Source organism: Delphinus delphis, chromosome 8 (assembly GCF_949987515.2).
Source record: "Delphinus delphis chromosome 8, mDelDel1.2, whole genome shotgun sequence".
Classification (NCBI taxonomy): domain Eukaryota; kingdom Metazoa; phylum Chordata; class Mammalia; order Artiodactyla; family Delphinidae; genus Delphinus; species Delphinus delphis.
The window spans coordinates 105,300,415-105,321,760 of NC_082690.1; the positions used below are offsets into that span (position 1 = coordinate 105,300,415).

At 60.7% G+C, this 21,346-nt stretch overlaps 1 protein-coding gene and 1 long non-coding RNA gene across 6 annotated transcripts; one reads left to right on the top strand and one right to left on the bottom strand.

Moving 5' to 3' along the window:
- The first annotated feature begins 184 nt into the window (after nt 1–184).
- On the top strand, nt 185–21,213 carry ALDH3B1 (aldehyde dehydrogenase 3 family member B1). 4 transcript variants are annotated; one of them, XM_060019419.1, is made up of 12 exons: nt 185–218; nt 493–616; nt 6,260–6,346; nt 8,225–8,387; nt 12,059–12,169; nt 12,281–12,401; nt 12,697–12,782; nt 13,281–13,362; nt 15,561–15,947; nt 16,651–16,817; nt 18,376–18,475; nt 20,513–21,213. In XM_060019419.1, the coding sequence occupies exons 4-12, from the start codon at nt 8,226–8,228 to the stop codon at nt 20,701–20,703; spliced, it is 1,407 nt and encodes a 468-aa protein (XP_059875402.1). In that variant the 5' UTR covers nt 185–218; nt 493–616; nt 6,260–6,346; nt 8,225; the 3' UTR covers nt 20,704–21,213. The 4 variants fall into 4 exon arrangements, with proteins under 4 accessions (XP_059875402.1, XP_059875401.1, XP_059875403.1 ...); XM_060019418.1 differs by lacking the exons at nt 185–218; nt 493–616 and adding an exon at nt 4,334–4,371; XM_060019420.1 differs by lacking the exons at nt 185–218; nt 493–616; nt 6,260–6,346 and having other exon boundaries at nt 8,284–8,387; nt 12,124–12,169.
- On the bottom strand, nt 959–6,110 carry LOC132430138 (uncharacterized). 2 transcript variants are annotated; one of them, XR_009520439.1, is made up of 3 exons: nt 6,044–6,110; nt 3,594–4,537; nt 959–1,189 (listed from the first exon to the last, which is right to left on the bottom strand). It is a non-coding gene; the product is annotated as an uncharacterized lncRNA (long non-coding RNA). The 2 variants fall into 2 exon arrangements; XR_009520440.1 differs by lacking the exon at nt 959–1,189 and adding an exon at nt 2,584–2,683.
- Nucleotides 21,214–21,346: the final 133 nt, after the last annotated feature.

The following is a 21,346-nucleotide window of genomic DNA, read 5'->3' on the forward strand; positions in this document are numbered from 1 at the left end:
TGACCCTGGATGAATTTGAGAAGCAGGTGGTTTCAGGCTCTGGGCTCCTAGAATCTGCCGACGCTCAGGAACTCTGGCAATTACCAAGAAAATATCTCCGGATCAGTCCAGACTGGGGTTCGGATGTGACTGGCAAACTGCTCCTGGAGAGACAAATACTAGAGCAACAGGCTCCCTGGTTAGGCTCGGCCAGTGGGAGGTTCTGGGTTTGGGAGGAGGTGAGAGCCAGGGCATAACTAGGGCGGGGATGGGGGAGCACGTGGACAGTGGCTTGACTCCTCCAGGGTCCCAGTGTCCACAGAGCAGTCCTACCATGGTCTAGCTTTCCCTGGCTGACCTTGACCCTCTGGGGTCTGGTGACACCACTTCCTGCCTTTGACCTTTCCAGGCTCCCTCACCAACCCAATTCCCTGTACTAAATCTTCCCTACTCAAAAGACCTAGGTTGGTTTCTGTTCACTAAACCCTGACTTATAAATCCCCTTGTTTCCAGAAAGAATTTTTGCATGGCTTAAGAAGCTGCTGTCAGGGAGCCTTGAGACTTCCTATGAGGCTGTCCTAGAGGGGACCCAGATAAACACAGCCCATGTGACCTGCAGGGCAGAGAACGGAGCAAGGTCTGCGGCCCCTCCCACCGCATCCAGACCTCAAGCACTCCCTGTCACATCTACCCTCACTGTTGTCTAATGGTTTTCTCTATACTAGGTTCTATTTTTGTTCTCACTATAAAAATAATAGATGTTCCTTGTAGAAAAACAAACAGGAGAGATACATATTGCTCCCGGTTCGAACACCCTGAGACAGCTCCGGGGGTCTTGTGAAGTGTCACCCTGCCTTGTATCCAAAGTAGCACGCAGGGTCCACTGCTGATTCATCTAACTCCACTTCCCTGGCATTGAGGCAAATCTTTACCATTTTTGTTTTTTATAAATTTATTTAGTTTATTTATTTTTGGCTGCACTGGGTCTTCGTTGCTGCACGCGGGCTTTCTCTAGTTGCAGCGAGTGGGGGCTACCCTTTGTTGCGGTGCGTGGGCTTCTCTTTGCGGTGGCTTCTCTTGTTGTGGAGCACAGGCTCTAGACAAGCGGGCTTCAGTAGTTGGGGCACGCGGGCTCAGTAGTTGTGGCTCATGGGCTCGTTGCTCTGTGACATGTGGGATCTTCCTGGGCCAGGGCTCAAACCCGTGTCCCCTGCATTGGCAAGCGGATTCTTAACCACTGCGCCACCAGGGAAGCCCTAATCTTTACCATTTTTTAAACTAAAAACCATGGGGTTGATGATTGTCACAAGCTGTCGGGAGGTCCCCGAGCTGGGATGTGCCAAAGACCCTGCCCAGCTCCTGGCACAGCAAGTGTCCAGGAGAGATGCTGCTTTCAGCTGAGACTCCTGGGAGTGGGGTAACCACCCCCCAGCTCCTAAGCAAGAGTGCGGGGCACCCTGGAGACTTGGGGCTGGCTGGGTTAGAATCCCCACCTGTCCCTCTCCTGTGTGGCCCCAGCCCGGCCACTGTCCCTCTCTGAGCCTGTTGTTTCACCTGTAAAGCTCAGACCATAACATCTGAGAATTTGTGTCAAGTGCTTGGCGCAGGGCTTAGCACACAGTAGGTGCTTAGTAAAGCTTTGCTAAGTGAGCACATGGGTGAGTGCTGGCTGTGTCCAGGCACTGCACCCCAGTGGCCTCTGACTGCACCCCAGGGTCACACTGGCCTCTGTGGGTGGCTGCTGGGGGGAGCCAGGTGGTCCTGCCTTCAAGGCTGGGAGGGGGAAGGAAGCGGGGGCGGGGCCCCAGGACAAGGCCTGGGGTGGCCACTCCCTTAGGAAGGTGGGGAAAGGGACAGAAAAGCCTTCGCACCTGTTGAGCACCTACTGTATACCAGGTGCATTCCAGATGTGCTCTGATTTCGCCCTCACTGCAGCCCTGTGAGGCAGGTCGAATCAATCCCATTTTGGGGGGAGGAAACGGAGGCCCAGAGAGGGGCCTAACTTGCTCGAGGTCACCCAGCAGGTGGGCTGCGGAGCCAGGTTTGAATCTGTCAGCAGGTGACGTGGTGAGGTGCTCTTGGGCAGGTCTGAGGCTCTGTGAGCCAGGCTCACCAGGTGAGGGAGGGAATGATGAATGAAGGAATGAAGGAATGATGCCTTAGCCCATGACCAGCTCGTCCTCCCCCACCTCTGCCCGGAGAGGGAGGCCAACAGCGACACTCATGAGGGTCTTTTCATCCCGTTCTCCAAACTAAAACCCAGAGGAGTTGCAGAAGAGCAGCGCCTGGCTGGGCAGATGTGTCCCCTCCAACCTCGGTGCTCCCCCCAGCACCCGCCCCACCGGCTGACCCGGGACCTCAGCAGAGCCTGCCACCCACCACAGCTGGTTCTAAGAGTGGCTCTTAGTGGTACCCCGCGCAACGTCCCCCATTTATCCCAAGCTCCCTGCGACAAGGATGTCACCCCTAGGTACCACGGAGCCCTTGGAGCTGCTTTTTTTTTTTTTTTTTTAAATTAATTAATCTGGCTGCGTCGGTTCTTGGTTGCGGTGCACGGGCTTCTCTCTAGTTGTGGCGCGTGGGCTCAGTTGCCCCACGGCGTGTGGGATCTTAGTTCCCCGACTGGGGATCGAACCCTCGTCCCCTGCATTGCAAGGCAGATTCTTAACCACTGCGCCACCAGGGAAGTTCTGCTCCTGGAGCTCTGAGGATCAAAAGAGGCATCCAAACCAGAAAGGGGAGAGGGCCAGTCCCTGTTCCTCCCCAAGGGGCAGTGCCCTTTCAGACTGGCGAGCTTCACTCCCAGGCCAGGTTAGGACCCCTGTGTCAGGAGGACAGGCCTCTTTGGGGACCTCCCAGGCTGAATTCATGACAAGTTTGGGGTAACCCCTGCAGGAGGTATCCCCGGTCAGGGAGGGGTCCCTCAGGATCCTGCAATACCCCTCCCACCCACCATACCTCCCCAGGTGGGTCCCTGATTTGCTGTGTGGCCTTAGATCAGTGGCTGCCCCTCTCTGGACCTGGTTCCTGGCTGACCGCTGCCAGGCTCAGCTCCAGCCCAGCCCCGCCTGACACTGGCTCTGCCTCTGCCTGGCTCAGCTCCAGACAGCAGGGCAGGGCTGTCACATGCTGAGCCACGTGACAGGCAGCGGCTGGGGGTTCCATCCCACGCAGAGGACGGGGCCCCTGCAGCCCCTTACCCCAGTCCCAAACGGCTGAAGCCTCCAGGGGCTACCAGAGCAGGTGTGGGCCAGGAGACCTCTCCTACCCTCCCAGGTAGGCAGGGGCAGCAGGGAAGGCGGGGGCAGTGAGGAGCATCTCCCAGGTGCCCAGTCGGCCCAGAGGCCCTGGGCCAGCATCCCAGACAAGACCTAGGGCACCAAGGTGGAAGGGCAGCAGCGGGCCCAGGGTGACAGGCATGGGGCAATAGCACAAAGGATATTCCTGTCCCCCTACCTGTAACCTAATCGCCTGCCTGTCTGACACCAGCACCTGCCAGGGGATCGTCCCCCTTTGTGCTGGCTCTGACAGGTGTGCCTGGGGTGGGGGTGGGGTGAGGCTGAGGGGCAGGGACACAGGAACCTCATGGCGACACTTATATCATGACGGCTCACCTAGAGGGCAGAGGGTGGCGCTCTTTCCGGGGAGGCAGGAGGGGACAGCAGGGGGTGGACCCAGCCCCGCTCTGGAGCAACAATTTTCTCATGTGGGTCCCAGCCTGCCACTCATGCCCTGTGCCCTCTCTCTGGACTTCCATTTCCTCATTGTAAAATGCCAGGTTGCAGGGTGACAGGTGCTGTGAGCGGGGCGCTGGATGACGTGATGTCGGACACAGACGCGCCGAGGGCAGGGGCGAAGCCTGCAGCAGGCAGGCCTGGGCCCTGGGATTGGATTTCTGGACTCCAGCTGTCTTTGGATCAGACCTCTTCATTTTGCAGATGGGAAACTGAGGCTCAGAGGGGCTGGCGGTGGGGGGGCTGGGTGTGGGGAGCAGGGCTTTCCCCCCTGCTACTCCAGGCCACAGCCTGCACCCCACACCGTAATTCCTGGGTCCACTACTCTGGACTCATCCTCCATCCTTCCCATCAGGGGTCGAGATGGACCCCTCAGCTCAGAGCTCCCTGGAGACCTGCTGTGTGGCCCTGGCCTGGTGCTGGCCCTCTCTGCACCCTGGCTCCTTCTCTGTGGTCCAGGAAAGGATCTAGAGGCCCCTGAGGGAAGTGATGGGGAAATCTCAGCCTGCAGCCTCCAGCCAGCCCAGAGTCAAAGTCAGGCACAAGGCCAGGACAGCCCCACCCCAGGGGCTGGCCCAGCCTTGCACATTTCATAACGGAAGGGCAACTGGGTAGAGCAGGGCCAACCAGGAGGAAGGGCAGCTTCGCAGGGCCTCAGGTACGGTGTTCTGCAGAGGCTGGGGATATAGCAGCGAGCAGTCAGGGCCAGGGACCCGCTGGCAGGTTGGCTTGGGCACTCTGGGCTGCCGTCAGTCCTGGAAAGCCTGGCCACTCACGGCCACGCACAGGGACTAGCTTTGTCTTCTCGGAGCTTCTCTGCTCGCCTGAGGAGAAAGGGGAAGGGGGAAGGGAGTTCCGTTTGCCCCAGCCTAAGAGAGCGAAGAGAGAGGCCAAGAGTCCCTGCTCTGGACCGGCCGCCCCAGGAAGGAATGCACCCCTGTCCCTGGGGGGGTGGTCAAGCATCCATTTGGCAACACATTTCCTGGGCAACTACCACGCATGCCCGCTGCTGGGGTGGGCTATGCAGCGAGCGGTTCTGAGCGGTCGCGTTCCTGGGAATGGACTCTGCCGGGGTCCAGGAAGGCGAGGCTTTGCCAGCGTCAGGCAGCCGGGGGCACAGCCTCTCCGTGCGGTGGGGCGGGGGTTGGCTTGGCCCACGGCCAAGGGTTGGTCCCCAGCTCCCCACACCCGCCATGGAAGGGAGGGGGCCGCTCCCCAGAGTTTGGGAGACCTTGTAAAAATCCAGGTTAAGGCTCCACGGGGCAGGGAGGGGAGATCAGATTGGAGACCCTAGGGTACTGGGACCTGCAGAGCCTTCGAGGCAGCCCCGTGCCGTCCACCTTCTGACAGCCTGATGGGGGTCCCCTGGGCCCTCAGACCACCATGTTCACCTCTGTCACTCTTCCCAGCCCCACATCCCTGCCCCCACCTGGGTCTCAAGTTGATGTCCTTGCCTCCCTGGTGCCCACACTGGGCCAAGGTCTCCTCGGGTTCCCACCCCAGGGTCTCCTCCCTGAGACGCCCCAGCACAGCTGTCCTTTGCAGTCTGAATAACCATCGTTCAGAGCTGTCTTCACTGAGCACTCACGGGGCTCGGCCCTGCACCAAGCACTTCACAGCACTATGGGGTACCTACAAGACACCATCCCCATTGCACAGATGGGAAGAGTGAGCCACAGAGAGGCCAAGCCACCTGCCCAAGGTCTCCTAGCTAATAAACAGAGTTGCTGGGATTTGGACCCAGGTCCTCAGGCCCCCGACATGTCATACAGAGGGTGCTCTTAGAAGGCCTGTGGTATAGACAGGGAAACCGAGGCAGAAAGGATGAGAGGGTGGGCAGAGGTGGGGGCTGATCCGCAGGACCAGCCAGGGCCCAGGGACGGGACTCGGGCAGCAGCTGTTCCCCGATGATGATTGGAGGCAGCAGACCTGAGTGCCCGACCCCTTTGTCTCCCTCCTTGATAACCCCGTGACCTGGGCCTCAGCTTCCTACAGGGGTGCCAGCCAAAAGCTATGCTGCACTCACATCAGGCACCCACGCTGGCACAGTGCCCGGCACAGTCAGTGCTTAGTCAATATTATTATTATTACAGAATCCCCAGGCTCATGGCCTTGAGGGAAGGTGGCTGGCCCTGGGGCCCGGGGAACGAGGCCCATCCCTTGTCACATCAAGTGACTTAGCAACTCCCAGGGAGGTGGGCTTAGGGCCCCCAGACCACCCGATGAAGGAACCCCCTCATCTGTGTGTCCACAGTGGCTGCTCAGCTCCCTTGTGAGGTCACAGGCCCGGGGTCCCCCCAGGCCCAAGGCAGCCTTACACATCTGCTTACCTGGGTTGAGTCCAGTTCCCTGCCCTGCAGCAGTCTCCCCTTGGGGCCTCGGTCCTGAGCAAACTGCAATATGGTGTGAGCTGGCCTCAGTGTTGCCAGGAGAGGCTGCTGGAATGTTCCAACCAGACCTCCACCCCCGCAGAGCTCCCCACCCCACACTGTACTCGGAGATGCCCTGTTCAAGTGACGTGCCTTACATTTTTGTGGGTTCTGCAGGCTCTTAGGAAAGTGCAAAGACCCTTGCGGAGGCGGGAGAAGGGCGGTTGTGGTTTTCCCTCAGCATCCATCAGCAGAAGTCTGAAGGTGAGAGAGGATGGGGGGAAGGAAGAGGGATAGATATTTGTTGAATACTTGGTAACAATAACCACAGCTGACCATTATTAAGCTCTTACCATGCACACAATGGCCGGTGCTTCATGTGGTGGAACGGTAGCATCCCCTTTTTACAGGCATGGAAACTGAGGCAGGGAAAAGATGAGTGACTTGCCCAAGGTCACACAGCTACAGAGGCAGGGTCAGGGTTTGAGCTCAGGTGGCAGCTTTAGGGGTCAGCAAGTCTCTTAGCTCTTGGGTCTCTGGCCAGTATGCCTTCCTCTCTGGAGGAGGGTTGGAGCTGGGGACAAGCCTGGAGTGACAGGGGCTCTGATGATGTCCCTGTTCTGCTACAGTCACCCTCTCTGGGGGATGTGGTGCCCGCCCTGTGCCCGAGACAACTGCCCCGTTTCTCCTGATCAGAGTAGGAGGCCTGTGGGGTCAGTTTGGCCCCCATCATGCCTATGGGGACAGCGTAGGGCTCCAGCAGGCTCTCAGCACAGAGTGCCCATCAGGGCAGGCCATCCTGTTGGCTGGAACAGCTCATGGAGTCCTCCAGAAAACTTAGGGCCGTGGTGGCAGTAGTCACTTAACAATAGCTGGCAACCCTGAGGGCACTGACGCCCTGTCCTGGGCTTAGAACTGGCCAGCATGGTCTCATCCTTGATAAACACCCATCAGGTGGTAGGTGGAAGGGTGACCTTAACAGATGAGGAGATTGGGGCACAAAGCCCCAAATGATAAGTTAAGTAGGCAAAGAGGGGTCCTGCTGCCCAGTCCAGTGGGAGAGGAAAGAGAGGGATGGGGAGGCGGGGCAGGGAGGTGGACAGAAGGAAACCAGGTATTTATCACAAGGTATGACACAGTGCGGTGGGGAGCAGAGCCAAGGGCCCACTGTGAGAATGTGTAAGGGAGTAATCATGGTGGGCTGCCTGAAGGAGGCATCAGCCAAGCAGAGACCAGAAGAGAAGTGAGTCAGAGAGAGAAGGAGGAAAGGGTCCCCACTGGTCCTTGGCACCAGGCCGAGGACTAAGTGCATCAGAGAGCTCCTCTGATGAACTTCAAGTAAGCAGGCGGGCGCCCGGGGGAATGTCAGAGCCCCTACCCTGCCTTCCAGCCCTGGCTGATGACAGCATGGAGGCCTGACTGCCCCCTCACCCCTCACCCCTCAGCATCCCCTGCTTCTCCAACACTGTGGCCGATGGGGCTGGGATGGGCAGCAGGGCCTCTGGGAGGTGGGGTTCTTCTTTCCCAGTCTTGTTGCGGAGGTGGGGCACAGGGAGAGGAGTCCTGTCACCCAGCCCTCTGAGCCACCACCAGCCAGCCTGGCCACGCTGGGCAGGGCCCCCAGGCTGGGGACAGTGGGAACAGAGCATTTGTATTGGGAATGTCCCAAAGTGGTGGTTGGTGGACTCCGCCTCTAGTTACCAAACTTCCCCTGGTTACTCCACTCAGACCTGCTGGGGTAAGGGCTACCCGTCTCCAGGAGGGGCACCGGAGTAGGGTGGGGGCCATGGCTTAGGGCTAATTTCCGGGTGGCAGGAAGAAGCGTGACCCCCTGGCTCCCTGCTCACTCTTAGGGGCCACGGAGTAGCTGTCCCCAAGCCCACACCCAGTCCCGTGACTGCCTTGGGGTCCAGAACCCTCCTGCCCACTGGTTAAGAGGTGTGGTCTGTAGCTCTGTCAGTGGGTGTCCAAGTGTGCCCCTTGTGTGTGTGTTTGTGTGTATGTGTAGGTGGGGCAGCCCTGGTCCCTGGGCTTACGTGTGAGTCCCCATGGGGGTGCCCGTGGGCCCACGCGGGTGCAGGCAGGGGCGGTGGAGGGCGCCTGGAGGTGGGGCGCCCCGGCCCACGCTGCCCCGCCCGGCAGGATGGACCCCTTCGCGGACACGCTGCAGCGGCTGCGGGAGGCCTTCGACTCGGGGTGCACGCGGCCGGCCGAGTTCCGGGCTGCCCAGCTGAAGGGCCTGAGCCGCTTCCTGCAAGAGAACAAGCAGCTTCTGCAGGAGGCGCTGGCGCAGGACCTGCACAAGGTGGGTTGTGGGGGGACAGGCAGGGGTGGGAGGAGGAGGGCAGGGGTGGGGAGGTTGAGACAGGGGGGATGGGGACAGCTGCATCCTCCATGAAGGGGGAACTAAAAGCCGTCAAACCCCGCCTCCTTTCCTGTGCCGTAACCCGCTCTTCTGCATTCACCCATTCATTCATTTCTTCATTCACTCCACTATTTTTTTCTTTTTTTTGGTCGTGTGGTGCAGCTTGCGGGATGTTAGTTCCCCGACCAGGAATTGAACCTGCGCCCTTGGCAGTGAGAGCGCGGAGTCCTAACCACTGGACCGCCAGGGAGTTCCCCCACTCCACTACTATTTATTGAACACTTACTATGGGCCAGGTACTGTTGTAGGCTCTGGGGATACAACAAATAAAACAAAGTTCCTGTGTCCAGGGAGCTGGCCTCCTGGGGAGAGACACAACTAGACAGTAAATAAACACACGGCATGTTGGATGGTAATGAATGCCATGGAGAGACACTCCCAGTGTGAAGGGGGTGAGAGAGGGCCAGGGTCAGGGTGCGGTTTTGTATGTGGGGGTCAGAGAAGGTTTCTCTGAGACAGTGGCGTTTGAAGGAGGAGGGGGAAGGATCCACGTGGACAAGGGGGGAAACAGCAGAGGGCACAGCACGTGCAAAGGCCCTGAGGCAGGAGGTGCTTGGTGTATTTGTGCTTGAGGAGCAGCAAGGAGGCCAGAGTGGCTGAAGGGGAGTGGAAGAGGCAGAGGTATGCAAGGGACGAGGTCCAGGGAGCTGGGTCACACCGCTAGGGCCGCATGCAAGGGACGAGGTCCAGGGAGCTGGGTCACACCGCTAGGGCCGCATGCAAGGGACGAGGTCCAGGGAGCTGGTCACACCGCTAGGGCCGCATGCAAGGGACGAGGTCCAGGGAGCTGGTCACACCGCTAGGGCCGCATGTGGAGGACTTCTGCTTCACCAGGTACCGTGGGCATCATGGCCTCTGTCCAAACCCTGGAGGCCTGGGGGCTCAGCCCCTCCCATCTCCAGCAGCAGCCACAGCAGGACCTCAAGAAATACACTTCCTTGTAGGCAGCCTTCCACCGTCTCAGCCAGCAGGGCCCACCCGTGTGGCTGCCGCTGCCCTAGGACAACTGTCCAGGGGCTTCTTCTCTGGACAAAATGTCCCTTGAGCTTGCCACGAAGGCCACGGTGCCCAAGCTCACCCCTGATGCCCCACTGGCCCCTCACCACCTGTAACTCTCCAAGGCTGTGACTCTTTACCAGCTGGTGAGGTGCTGTTTTGATACTTAACACCTAGGGCAGGCCCATGGTGCACATTGGCTGCCGGCCAGCCCCTGTGGTCACCACTTGTCCCCAGGGGGCTGCAGCAGTCCCACACTGGCTCGTGCTGAGCGCTGAGCTCATCTTCTCCCCAAACCTCCTGAGCCCATGAGCAGAACCCTGGGGTCATCCCTTTCTGCCCTCCTGCCTCCCCTGCCCTTCCGGTGGGCCTGCTGGCCCCACCCAGCTCATGAAAGAGATGCCGGCACTGGCAGGCCTGGGAGGCCCTCTGCAGCCTCCTTGGGCCCCACCTGATTTGCAGGCACCCAGCCAGGTGTCCAGAGCAGTCACTTCGAGACTAGTATCTCGTGGCACCTGGGGTCATGGATCAGGGCACCCCCGTTCACGGGGGCAGCACAAGTTGGCCACAAGGACTTGTCCTGAGGACGTGGCCTCCTGGTGACGCCTACTCCCTTTCTCGGGGTCCTCAAACCTTCTGTTTATCACCACGCTCCAGGACTGTAGCCAGGTGAGACCGGGCTCCCTCGTCTGCCATTTCTGGAATCGTCTGCTACCCCATTTATGAAACCAAGGCACCGGGTCGTACTCTCCTTGGCTCTCTGACACCCAAGGGGCCTGGCTTTGCCCCCCTGTGGGGAGTGTCCATTCACTGGACCTGGTCCGGGACAGAGGGGGCTCACACCCCCTACCCTGGCATGTCGGGCTCCCTGGGGACTGACACCCCACTGAGCCTCTGCCCTGCCCACCAGCTGGCCTGGCCTGGCCGCCTCCGTGAGACCTGACCCGATGGTCTGTCTGGTCCCTGTTCTCCCTATGGCTCAAATTTCACCTCCTGCCTGCAACCCTCAAGCCTCCAGGAGCCCGCGCCCCACAAAGGAAGCAGCAGCCCAGAAAATCCAATCTGGTCCCGGCCTCTGGCCTGGTCCCTCCCTCTGGGCTCAGCCAGCCCTGTCCCCCGCCTTCCCAGCAGGCAGCATCTGCCCGGTCTGACCTGCACAAATCGTCCCATTTAACCCCCAACAGCCCTTCCAGGTAGAGGTGGTCACCCCCAGTCACCCCCAGAGGAGACTCAGAGAGGGCATGTTCTTGCCTAAGGGCACAGAACCCGGGCTCAAAACAGCCTCTACTCTTCCAAACTCCTGGCATTCAGCGGGGTTCAGATCAGCCCTCAAACAGGCCCAAACCTCAGTCAGGTCACAGGAGACCTCGCTGGGCAGGAGTGTGGGCTGTGGACACAGACATAGTAGAAGGCATGCCTGAAGCAGGCTCAGCCCCTAGAAGCGCTGGGGGGCGTGGCTTCTCCCCCCCAGGCCCTGCGCCCTCCCCCTCCCCCCAAGGCTCAGCTCTGGCACTCCTGGGCCCATCGCCCTCTCCTCTGACAGGAAGGAACTTGCACCATAATGGCTGAGTCTCAGGCATCAGGACAGCCTGGCTCTTGTGTCCTAGGCCATGGGCCTCCAGCTGCCTGCAGCCCACAGGCTGGGTCCCTCCTCCCTCGTGGGGGTGGGGCAGGCATGCCAGCCGGCATAGATCAGGACAAAAGCCCTATTGATTGTCTCCTTTTTCCGACTCCTGCCCTTGAAATCTGCCCTGGCCCCTGGGCTGTGGGAACTGATGGCAGAGACACCTGTCCCCAGTGACCAGTCCCCAGTGACCCAGAGACACCTGTCCCCAGTGTCCCCTGCAGACTGACATCCACACAGCAGGCCACAGAGGGCCACACAGACAGTCCTGTTCAAACTTAAGTTAGAGCCTGTCCCTGCTCTGCTCAACAGTCCTCACCTCAGCTGCCTGGCCTCATCACCTCACGCACTCTTCTCCCTGCTAATCAGGAACATAGCAAGCCTGAACCCGCCCCAGGGCCTTTGCACAGGACATACCATCTGCCTGGAATATTCTGCCTCCAGGTATCCATGGGCTCCTTCCCTCTCTTTCCTCACTGCTCAAATGTCACCCCATCCCAGAGGCTGGCACTGACCATCTTATATAAAATAGAGCAAAGACACACACACACATACATGCGCACGTGCACTCACACACACGCACACACACTCCAGCAGTCTCTATCCCTCTTACCCTGTTTCATCCTCCCATTGCGCTTGTCACGTCCTAATGCAGTAGTCAGCGTTCTCATCATCACGTCGACCGTGCCCCTACAATGTCAGCTCCGTGGGGCAGGTTTTCTGTCTGTTTCAGTCACAGCTGCATCCCCAGCACAGAAACGGCACCCACGCACTCTAACCATTCAGTGAACATGGAGTGAATGAACGAATGAATGAGTGAATAAAACAGACCTTGCCTGGGGAGGCTTTGCCCACCCCAGGGCTCCGGCCACCTGCGGATCCTGGGTACCCTGGCCCAAGCCCTGCCCTTGCCCCTCCCCCTCCCCTGCAGTCAGCCTTCGAGTCAGAGGTGTCTGAAATCAGCATCAGCCAGAACGAGATTAACTCGGCCCTTAGGAACCTGCGGGCCTGGATGAAGGATGAGAAAGTGCCCAGGAACCTGGTGAGTGACCCTGGGCGTCAGGGCCGCAGGCAGCCTCTCTGGGTGGCAGGTGGTGCTGAGGGGCTGGGGTCTTGGCACCTCACCGTTCACCATCACTCTGCCCCGACCCAGGCCACACAGCTGGACTCGGCCTTCATCCGGAAGGAGCCCTTCGGCCTGGTGCTTGTCATCGCCCCCTGGAACTACCCTCTGAACCTAAGCCTAGAGCCCCTGGTGGGCGCCCTCGCAGCAGGTGAGAGGGAAGCACCACCTTCTCCCTCCACCTCCCGTCCATCCCCCCAGCCTCCCAGCCGCCCACAGAGCCAGGGAGGAGGGGGGAGCTGGCACCAGGTAGCTAAGAAGGCCTGGTTCCCATCTGGCCCACCATCCGCAGGCTGTGTGGCCTTGGGGCCGGCAGGGCACCTCTCTGAGCCATATTCTTCACCTGAAGGTGGAGTGAGGCCGGCACCTGCCCTGCAGGTGTGAGGACTGAATGGAGACGGGGAGTGGCTACAACGGGCCCCCCCTCTCCCCGCCCCACCCCTCAGGGAACTGTGTGGTGCTGAAGCCCTCGGAGGTCAGCAAGAGCACTGAGAAGGTCCTGGCCGAGGTGCTGCCCCGATACCTGGACCAGGTGAGCAGGGCCAGGTACAGAGCAAGCAGCTACACTGGGGCTGAGCAGGGCTAAGGAGGCCCCGCTGGGCCGGGCAGCCCTTGGCGTGGCTCCTCAGACAGGACCTGACTTCCAGTCTCACTCCTGCCTCCTCTGGGTTGTGTGGCCTTGGCCAGGTCACCGCCCCTCTCAGCCTGTTTCCCTCTGAGTGAAACAGAGGGGTGGGGCCTGTCCCCCGGGGGTCCCTGTCTGTCTCTGGTCGGCCCTGCTGGCCCAGCCCCGGCCTCAGTCCCAACCCCAAACCCGCCAGGCCCCAACCTTACACCTGTTGGGCTGGAACTGCCTGTGCCTAGTGCCCCTGGGGAGCTCCCCGCTCCCCACTGCCCCCGACCCAGCCCACCTGGAGCCCGGGCACCAGGCAAGCGGGGAGCCATCCCAGGCACTCAGGCAGGCAGGCAGGTGCCCTCTGGGCGCTCAGGCCGGGGTCCCAGAGGGAGCCCTCTGCCGTCTGGCTTGCAGAGCTGCTTTGCCGTGGTGCTGGGCGGGCCCCAGGAGACCGGGCAGCTGCTGGAGCACAAGTTCGACTACATCTTCTTCACAGGTGAGGAGCCAGTCTGGGGGTTGTGCAGGATGGGAGAGGTGAGAAGCTTGCCCAGCCCCACCCTTAGGGGTCTTATCCCCAACTCTGAGAGAGGGACAGAAGCAGCCAGCCAGCCAGGGAGGATGCAGACTGGGGCAAGTGCTGGGTGGTGCTCTCGGCCCCAGGACGAGCTTGCTCCACTCTCCCTGAGCAGGCTGGGGAGCAGCCCCGGACCCCTGGGGACCCTTGGGAGGGACGGGCCCCATCCCGGAAACAGGCCTCTCCACCACTCACAACCTCACACATCACAGCATCTGTCCTTGCTGAGCTCCCGCCGTGCCAGGCGCTCATTCCTGCGCCCACGGCCCTTCTGGAGGGCTGGACAGATGACGGTTTGGGGGCTTGGGTGACAAAAAGATGCAGTGCCCACTGCACTAGCCAGGATTGGGGCAGGCTGTATTTTGCTCCCAGAGGTCACCTGCCATCACCCTGACATGTGCCCATGTGGTCCAGACACCACCTAGCTTCAAGTGACCAGGATGGAGTTTCCAGAAGAGATGAAAGGGTGGAGGATACAGACAAGGCGAGGCCCTGGAGGAGGGAGGAGGAGACCCGCCTCCTGTGTTGCACACTTTGTCCCCATCAGAGCAGGGGACGTGCCATCCCTGCCTTTCTCCTCCCCAGACCCTGCCACGAGCCCAGGACAAGGCCTGCCAGCTGCCACCTTAACAGACAGGGAGGGCGACTGTGGGAGCAGAGGGGCCAGGGTCCTCAGCTGTCCCTACAGATTCCCAGGGGCCGGAAACACCAGGAGAAGGAAGCCGGGGTGGGGGGTGGCGGGGCGCCTGACCACCCTCCACCATCACAGCCCGAAGCTCAGTGGACTCTGGGCCCTGGCCCCCCAGGACCGAGGGTGCAGAGACAAGGCAGGCAGACCCCCAGAGGCCAGCTTCTACGCCAGGTCCCCGAGGCAGTCTGTGCAGAGGCCGATGGACCGCCCGAAGCTACTCCACCATAATCTCCTGACTTCTCCGGGCCTCAGTTTCCTTATTGGTATGATAGGGGCCATCCCCAAGTCACAGGCCTGTCTTAAGGACAAATGAATGAATGGAAGCCTTTGTCACAGCACGTGGCCTGGGCAGCAGCCACTCACTCACTCACTCGGTGAATGTTTACTGAGAGCGCAGACGGCACCGCGAGGCCTTGGGATAAAGCAGGGCTAAAGCCTCCTATATTGTCATGGAGCCCGTGCAAAGGTGACCAGGGTGGAGGTGGGGAATTCAGTTGTGGGTGTAGGCAGGAAGGCGGGACAGACTAGGAGGTGTTTGAACAAAGATAGGAGGACCTAAGGGAGGAGCCGTGGTAGGGGGAGGCTCCTGGGGCCGGCTCAGCCGAGGAGGGGGCCTGGATGGGAGAGAACGAGGGCAGGGAAGCAGGAGGAAGTGAGACCAGAGAGGTGACTGGGCTCTGGGCTCCCTCGGGCCGCGGTGGCTGGCGAGAAAGGCCAGGGTTATCACATCACGACAGGAATGGCAGCGTGGGGCCCTGGGCCAGGCGTGGGCAAGAGTGTGTCGAGGCCTGGGGGCGCTGTCAGGAGTGTTTCGGGGTGGCTGAGTGGAAGAGGGGACTGTGAGACCCAGGACACCAGCCCAGAGGAGAGGTGGGGACCCAGGGGAAGGGGGGGCAGACGGTGGGTGTGGAGGGCGCCACGGCTGCCAGATTAGGTCAGGGAGGGGAGACCCAAATGAGGACCAGCTAGAGCTGGAGCCGGGCCATAGGAGTTACTTTCAGAGGAGAGTGGAGAGTGGGGAGGGACTTAGGGCGGCAGGTTAGAAAGAGTCGCCTGCAGGCCCAGCTGGGATCAGAAGCAGGGAGACGGGGGCTCCTGGCTGTCTACCTGGGCAGGTCAGGACAGGGAGCTGGGCCTGGCTTGCAGCTGTGGGCAGAGCTCCTCGGGGGGCTGGTGGGCGAGTGGGGGAGGAAGGGGAGGGGATGACCTGAAAAAGGTCCCAGTGCAGCAGCAACTGACAAGGAAAAGCCAGGTGAGGGTGACTCTCTCCCGCCCACCCCCACCCACCCCCACCCCGCCCTCTACTCTACTGCCTCTCCAGGGAGCCGCAGGGCAGGGAGTGAGCCCCCTCGAGGGGTCCCAGCCCTGGGCTGAGGCCATCCCACCTAGCCCAAGTGGCCGAGAGCCACTCTGGTTCCTTCCACCCCAGGGAGCCCCCGAGTTGGCAAGATTGTCATGGCTGCTGCCGCCAAGCACCTGACACCCGTCACGCTGGAGCTGGGGGGCAAGAACCCCTGCTACGTGGACGACAACTGCGACCCCCAGACCGTGGCCAACCGCGTGGCCTTCTTCCGCTATTTCAACTCCGGCCAGACCTGCGTGGCCCCCGACTATATCCTGTGCAGCCCCGAAATGCAGGCTCGACTGCTGCCCGCCCTGCAGAGTGCCATCACCCGTTTCTATGGCGAAGACCCCCAGAGCTCCCCAGACCTGGGCCGCATCATCAGTGAGAAGAATTTCCAGCGGCTCCGGGGCCTGCTGAGCTGTGGCCACGTGGCCATCGGGGGCCAGACTGATGAAAGCGATCGCTACATCGGTGAGTCCCGCCCTCCCTGCCACTGTGCCCGGCTCCCAGCCCACCCCAGCTAAGGCCCCCCCACGCTGGGGGCCACAGCTGGGCCCCGAGTCTGGGCCCAGCCTGTAACCTCGGGCCCTGAGGCTCCCCGACCCCACTGCTAGAGCCCAGCCTGGTCCACGGCTCTGGTGCCACGATTCTGTGACACCAGTGTTCCGCGTTGCCGTGTCCGAGCCTGTGACCCCACGACTCAGCCCTCTGGCCCAGGCTCTGGATTCTCCAAGCTCAGACCCCGGAGTTCTAGGGCTCAGGTTCCAAACTTCAGCCCCAAGATCTGCTGCTCCACGGGGCCGTGACCCCAGGTCCTATGAGCCCACGATTCCTGGTTCTGAATTTCAACAGCCCGTCCTGAGCACCCGCTACGCTGTGAACAAAGCAGCCCCAGTCTCCCGGGCCGAACGGCTCAGAGGGTGACGCTGCTCCCCAGCAGGCTGGGACCCGGGACCTCAGGTCCGGTCACCCTCTGACTGTAAGACCAAGGCTGAGGGGCTCTCTGGGCCCCACGGGTCCCGGTCAGGCTGGGGAGCCCCTCAAGGTCACTTCCCGGGGGCTGTGGGGAGATCACCTTCCCCAGAACATCCCTGAGCCTGGAGCCCTGGGTCCCTGGGCCCTGCCTGCCCGAGGCCCCACCCCTGGGGCTGAGCCGTGCCCTGTGCCCGGGCAGCTCCCACGGTGCTGGTGGGCGTGCAGGAGACGGAGCCGGTGATGCAGGAGGAGATCTTCGGGCCCATCCTGCCCATCATGAACGTGAGGAGCCTGGACGAGGCCATCGAGTTCATCCGCCGTCGGGAGAAGCCCCTGGCCCTGTACGCCTTCTCCAACAGCAGCCAGGTGGGGCTGGACAGAGGTGGGAGCGGGTAGCAGCAGTGGAGGGTGGAGTGAGGTCAGCAGAGGGTGAGGTGGCACCAGGACCAGAGTGGACCAAGGGGCCTGGCAGGAGGGGCGGGCGTCCTGGTCCCTCGGGGACAGTCATAGGAGCTCTGGGATGGTGGCGCTATCTTGGCTCTGTCCCTCTCCTTCCTCCTCGGGGCAGCAGGGCCTCCCCCTGCCCTCCAATCTGGGCCTTAGTGGGCGGCTCCCCAGGGTCTTCTCTAGGGTCCAGTGTCCCCTGTAAGTCAGCCCCACCTCCATTCTTCTGCATCATCATGGCCTGGTGGCGGCAGTGTCCCCTTCCTCTGCCTGGCTCATGGAAGGCACACACGACGTGGGATGGCACGACTGGGGGAGGATGAATGACCAGGACATGCAGGCCCAAGCATGAGCCCTGGTCCCCTGCCCTTCCCTGGGGTTTCTCTCAGTGGGATTTCTGAGTCGGCGGATGGGGGTCCACTCCACCCACCAGCAGGCAAGCCCCGACCTAGCTGTTACCTGAGGGTCACACGTTGCAACTAACTATAGCCAAGTTTTCGTGCAACTACTGTTTGGTGTCTACTAATCATTCCCCCCCCCCTTTCTTCTTCTTTTTTATAAATTTATTTATTTATTTTTGGCTGCACTGTGTCTTCGTTCCTGCGCGTGGGCTTTTCTCTAGTTGAGGTGAACGGGGGCTTGAGGCGAACAGGGGCTACTCTTCGTTGCAGTGCACAGGCTTCTCATTGCCGTGGCTTCTCTTGTTGCAGAGCACAGGCTCTAGGCGCACGGGCTTCAGTAGTTGTGGCAGTGGGCTCAGTAGTTGTGGCTCGCGAGCTCTAGAGCACAGGCTCAGTAGCTGTGGGCTTAGTTGCTCTGCAGCATGTGGGATCTTCCCAGATCAGGGCTTGAACCCGTGTCCCCTGCATTGGCAGGCAGATTCTTAACCACTGCGCCACAAGGGAAGTCCCCCACCCCCACCCCACCACCCTCATTCTTCAAATACACCTACAGGCTGAAGAGGAAGGGCCTTCATTAAGTCAAGCAAGGATCAAGTTCATGTTTCCAAAACCCAAATCTCAACGTCTTCCCTGTGCTGCACACAGGCCCCCTGCTGCGTCCCTGCCCCACCCCACCCCTGGCCTCCCCACCTGCCCTTCACTCTGCCTGGGGGGCCCTCCTACTCATCTCTGCCCCGCCTTGAGACTCAGCAGGCACCTCACATCCCTCCCGGGAACGCCTCCCTGACTGCCCGCCCCTCACCCTGCACCCTCCACGTCCCCAGGAGGATGCTGGGTTTCCCACCTCCCCATCAGGCCTGAGCCTGTGTCCACAGTCACCTGCATGGGCCACAAGCAAGGGATGCTCAGGAAACACGTCTCCAGTTGGGGACGGGTGGCAGGCTGCTCCACAGCCACCGCCTCCAGCTCTCACGGTGGCCTCAGACCCTGCAGTGGCTCCCAGGGCCCTGAGGGGTCTGGACAGAGCCCCCGCGGCCCCGGCAGCTCCGGCACCAGCCTCATAGCTGCTTCTCTCCCAGGTGGTCAAGCGGGTACTGGCCCAGACCAGCAGCGGGGGCTTCTGTGGGAACGACGGCTTCATGCACATGACTGTCGCCAGCCTGCCCTTCGGAGGAGTGGGTACGTGCCAGCAGAGCCATGCCCTCTTACCGTCATCTCTCACCCTGCTCCCCTCTGCAGAGTCTGAGGCGGAACCTTCCATACCTGTCTCTGCATTTACATATGTGGGTGGACCCACAGATACACAGTTTAGGGTTTTTTAAACATCACTGTGATTGCAGGGGCTTAGCACACGCAGGGCGGCCTTGGGCCTTCTCTTTACTCCACAGTGAGGCTACATGCTGCTCCTTTAACCCCTCCTGTGTCCCCTCTGTCCCATGCTCGGCATGTCGCACAGGAGCCAGGGGCTCCTGCCGGCTCCCCCTCCACCAAGCCCCAGCAGCCCCCAGTACCGCTGTGAAGTCCTGGCCTCTGAGGCTGGTCCCAGCAAGTCTGACGGCTGTGTGATGCGAGGCCACCACTTCCCCTCTCTGAGCCCACCTCCTCCTCAGGGGACGAGAGGGCCAGAGGCTTGCCGTCCCGCCACCTGCCTGCACCTGGCACTAGAGTAAATGACCAGCAGGTCCTGGTGGGCTGCCCTGGTGGGCCTGGACCCTCCCTGGGGAGCGGCTGGTGTCACAGGAGCACGGCAGGCTGAGATCGATGCTGTGGTGGTGGAGGTCCAGGGCTGTGCACCGCTGCCGTCCCCAGTTCTGGAACCCTCTTCCCCAGCACCCCCTCCTCAGGGAAGCGTGGGGCTCTGTCTGCAGGTGAATCTGACCCTGCTGCTCCCCTGGCAAAGCCTTCCACGGCTCCCAGGCCCTCAGACGGAGCCAGGGCTCTGACTCAGCTTCCTGAGGCCGCCCTTCCTGGTCTGGCCACGGAGTCCTGCTCCCGCCCCTGCCCCGCTTCCCTGGTTGCTGCCCCAGACACACAGAGCTCTGCCTAAGTCCTGACACACCACGGTCACCCACCTCCAAGGCTCCCTGAGTTGTCCCCGAGCCTGGGCCCCTCTTGCCCCACACATCCACTTTATCTGGTCAACTCCACATCCCTCAGGCCCCACTCACTCAAGGAAGCCCTCCCGGATTACCCCTGATCCCACCAGGCTGGGTGCCCTGGACTTCCCACTGCCGGGTCCTTGACTGTCTCCCTACCTGGACATTGCGACTCATAACAACACAGCACTTACTGTATCTATGGGTCTGAACACTTGCTCAATCCCCGCAACTCTAGGAGGTGGGTGCCACTGTCACCCCATGTCACAGAGGAGACCAAGGCGAAATCACTTGCTTAAGGTGACATGGCTACTTCAGAGCTGGGATTCAACCCTGGGCAGCTGCCCCGGAATCCACTTTTTTTTTTTTTTTTTTTTTTACTTTCCATCTTTCCTCTCTCTTTTTTTCTAATTGAAAATGTTGTGGTTAAGAGTCCGCCGCCTGCCGATGCAGGGGACACGGGTTCGTGCCCCGGTCTGGGAAGATCCCACATGCTGCGGAGCGGCTGGGCCCGTGAGCCATGGCCGCTGAGCCTGCGCGTCCGGAGCCTGTGCTCCGCAGCGGGAGAGGCCACAACAGTGAGAGGTCCGCGTACCGCAAAAAAAAAAAAAAAAAGAAAATGTTAATTTACAATGTTGTGTTAGTTTCAGGTGTACAGCAGTGATTCAGTTATATTTCAGTTAAATATATATACACGCTCTTCTTTTCAGATTCTTTTCCATTATAGGTTATCACAAGATATTGAATATATAGTTCCCTGTGCTATATAGTAGGTCCTTGTTTATCTATTTTATATAGAGTAGTGTGTGTCTGTTAATCCCAAATTCCCAATACATCCCCCACCCCCCCAGAATCCACTCTTGACCACTGTCTACCCATCGTGCCCCAGCACCTGGTGTCCCCAATATTTATTTGAGTGGGTGCTGGCGCCAGGCTCAGGGCTAAGCCCTTTACCCACAGCATCTCATGATTAGCCCACTTTACAGCTGGGGAAACCAAGGCTCGGGGGGTGAAGTAGCCCACCCAGGTCATACTGTGTGACTGGCAGAGCCCAGGTCTGTCTGACGCTCCTCAGCTGGCCACTGGGGGCCTAACTGCTGTGTTCCCTGTCACTGTACAGGCGCCAGTGGGATGGGCAGCTACCACGGCAAGTTCTCCTTCGACACCTTCTCCCACCACCGCGCCTGCCTGCTGCGCCGCCCTGGGCTGGAGAAGGTCTACGCTCTCCGCTACCCGCCCCACACTCCACGCAACCTGAGGGTGCTGCTCGCAGCCATGGAGACCCGCAGCTGCAGCTGCGCCCTGCTCTGAGCCACCCTGCGCACAGGGGCTCCGAGCGTCCCTCCCAGCTCACGTCTACAAGTCCTCCGCTGCCGTGGCCACCTGAGGCTGGTGGAGACATGACCTGGGGTCCACGACACAGGGGGAAAACACCTGCCGGGGCCACGGCCCAGACCAGTGCTTGCTCTCCTCCCGCCTGGGGCTTCTCTTTTCAGGCCCTCAGCTGCCCCCCAGCCAGGATGGGCCAAGGTTTGGGAGCATCGGAAACAGTGCAGTAACCTGCCCTCCTGCTCCCACGCTGGCCACCTGTGTTCCGGGAGACGAGGGAAGATGTGGGCACCTCTCAGGACAGAAGGTGCCCTTTCTGTGGAGGGTGCAGAAGGGGTCCTGGCATCCGGTCCATGACACACTGCGGGCCTGCTGTGACCTGGGTTGTCCCTGCCCTCTCTGAGCCTGGTTCCCTATCTGTTGCACAGAGGAGGTGATTAACACCTCCTGAGATCATCATGAGGATTAAATTTTGGAGCTTAATTGCCGACTCCAGGCTCCAGGCGTCCTGTCTCCTCATTTGGGAGGGGGGAGGCTGCTTCCCTCTACTCTCTCCGCACCTCTCCCTCCAGGTCAGGTTGATGAGATGCCCACAGTAGGATCTCCCTTCTCTTCACCTCGGGCC

Coding starts and splice junctions, on each gene's coding strand:
- ALDH3B1 (XM_060019419.1), top strand. CDS start 8,226: ATGGACCCCTTCGCGGACACGCTGCAGCGGCTGCGGGAGGCCTTCGAC. Junction 8,388..12,058: donor TGGCGCAGGACCTGCACAAG/GTGGGTTGTGGG, acceptor CCTCCCCTGCAG/TCAGCCTTCGAGTCAGAGGT. Junction 16,818..18,375: donor CCTTCTCCAACAGCAGCCAG/GTGGGGCTGGAC, acceptor CTTCTCTCCCAG/GTGGTCAAGCGGGTACTGGC.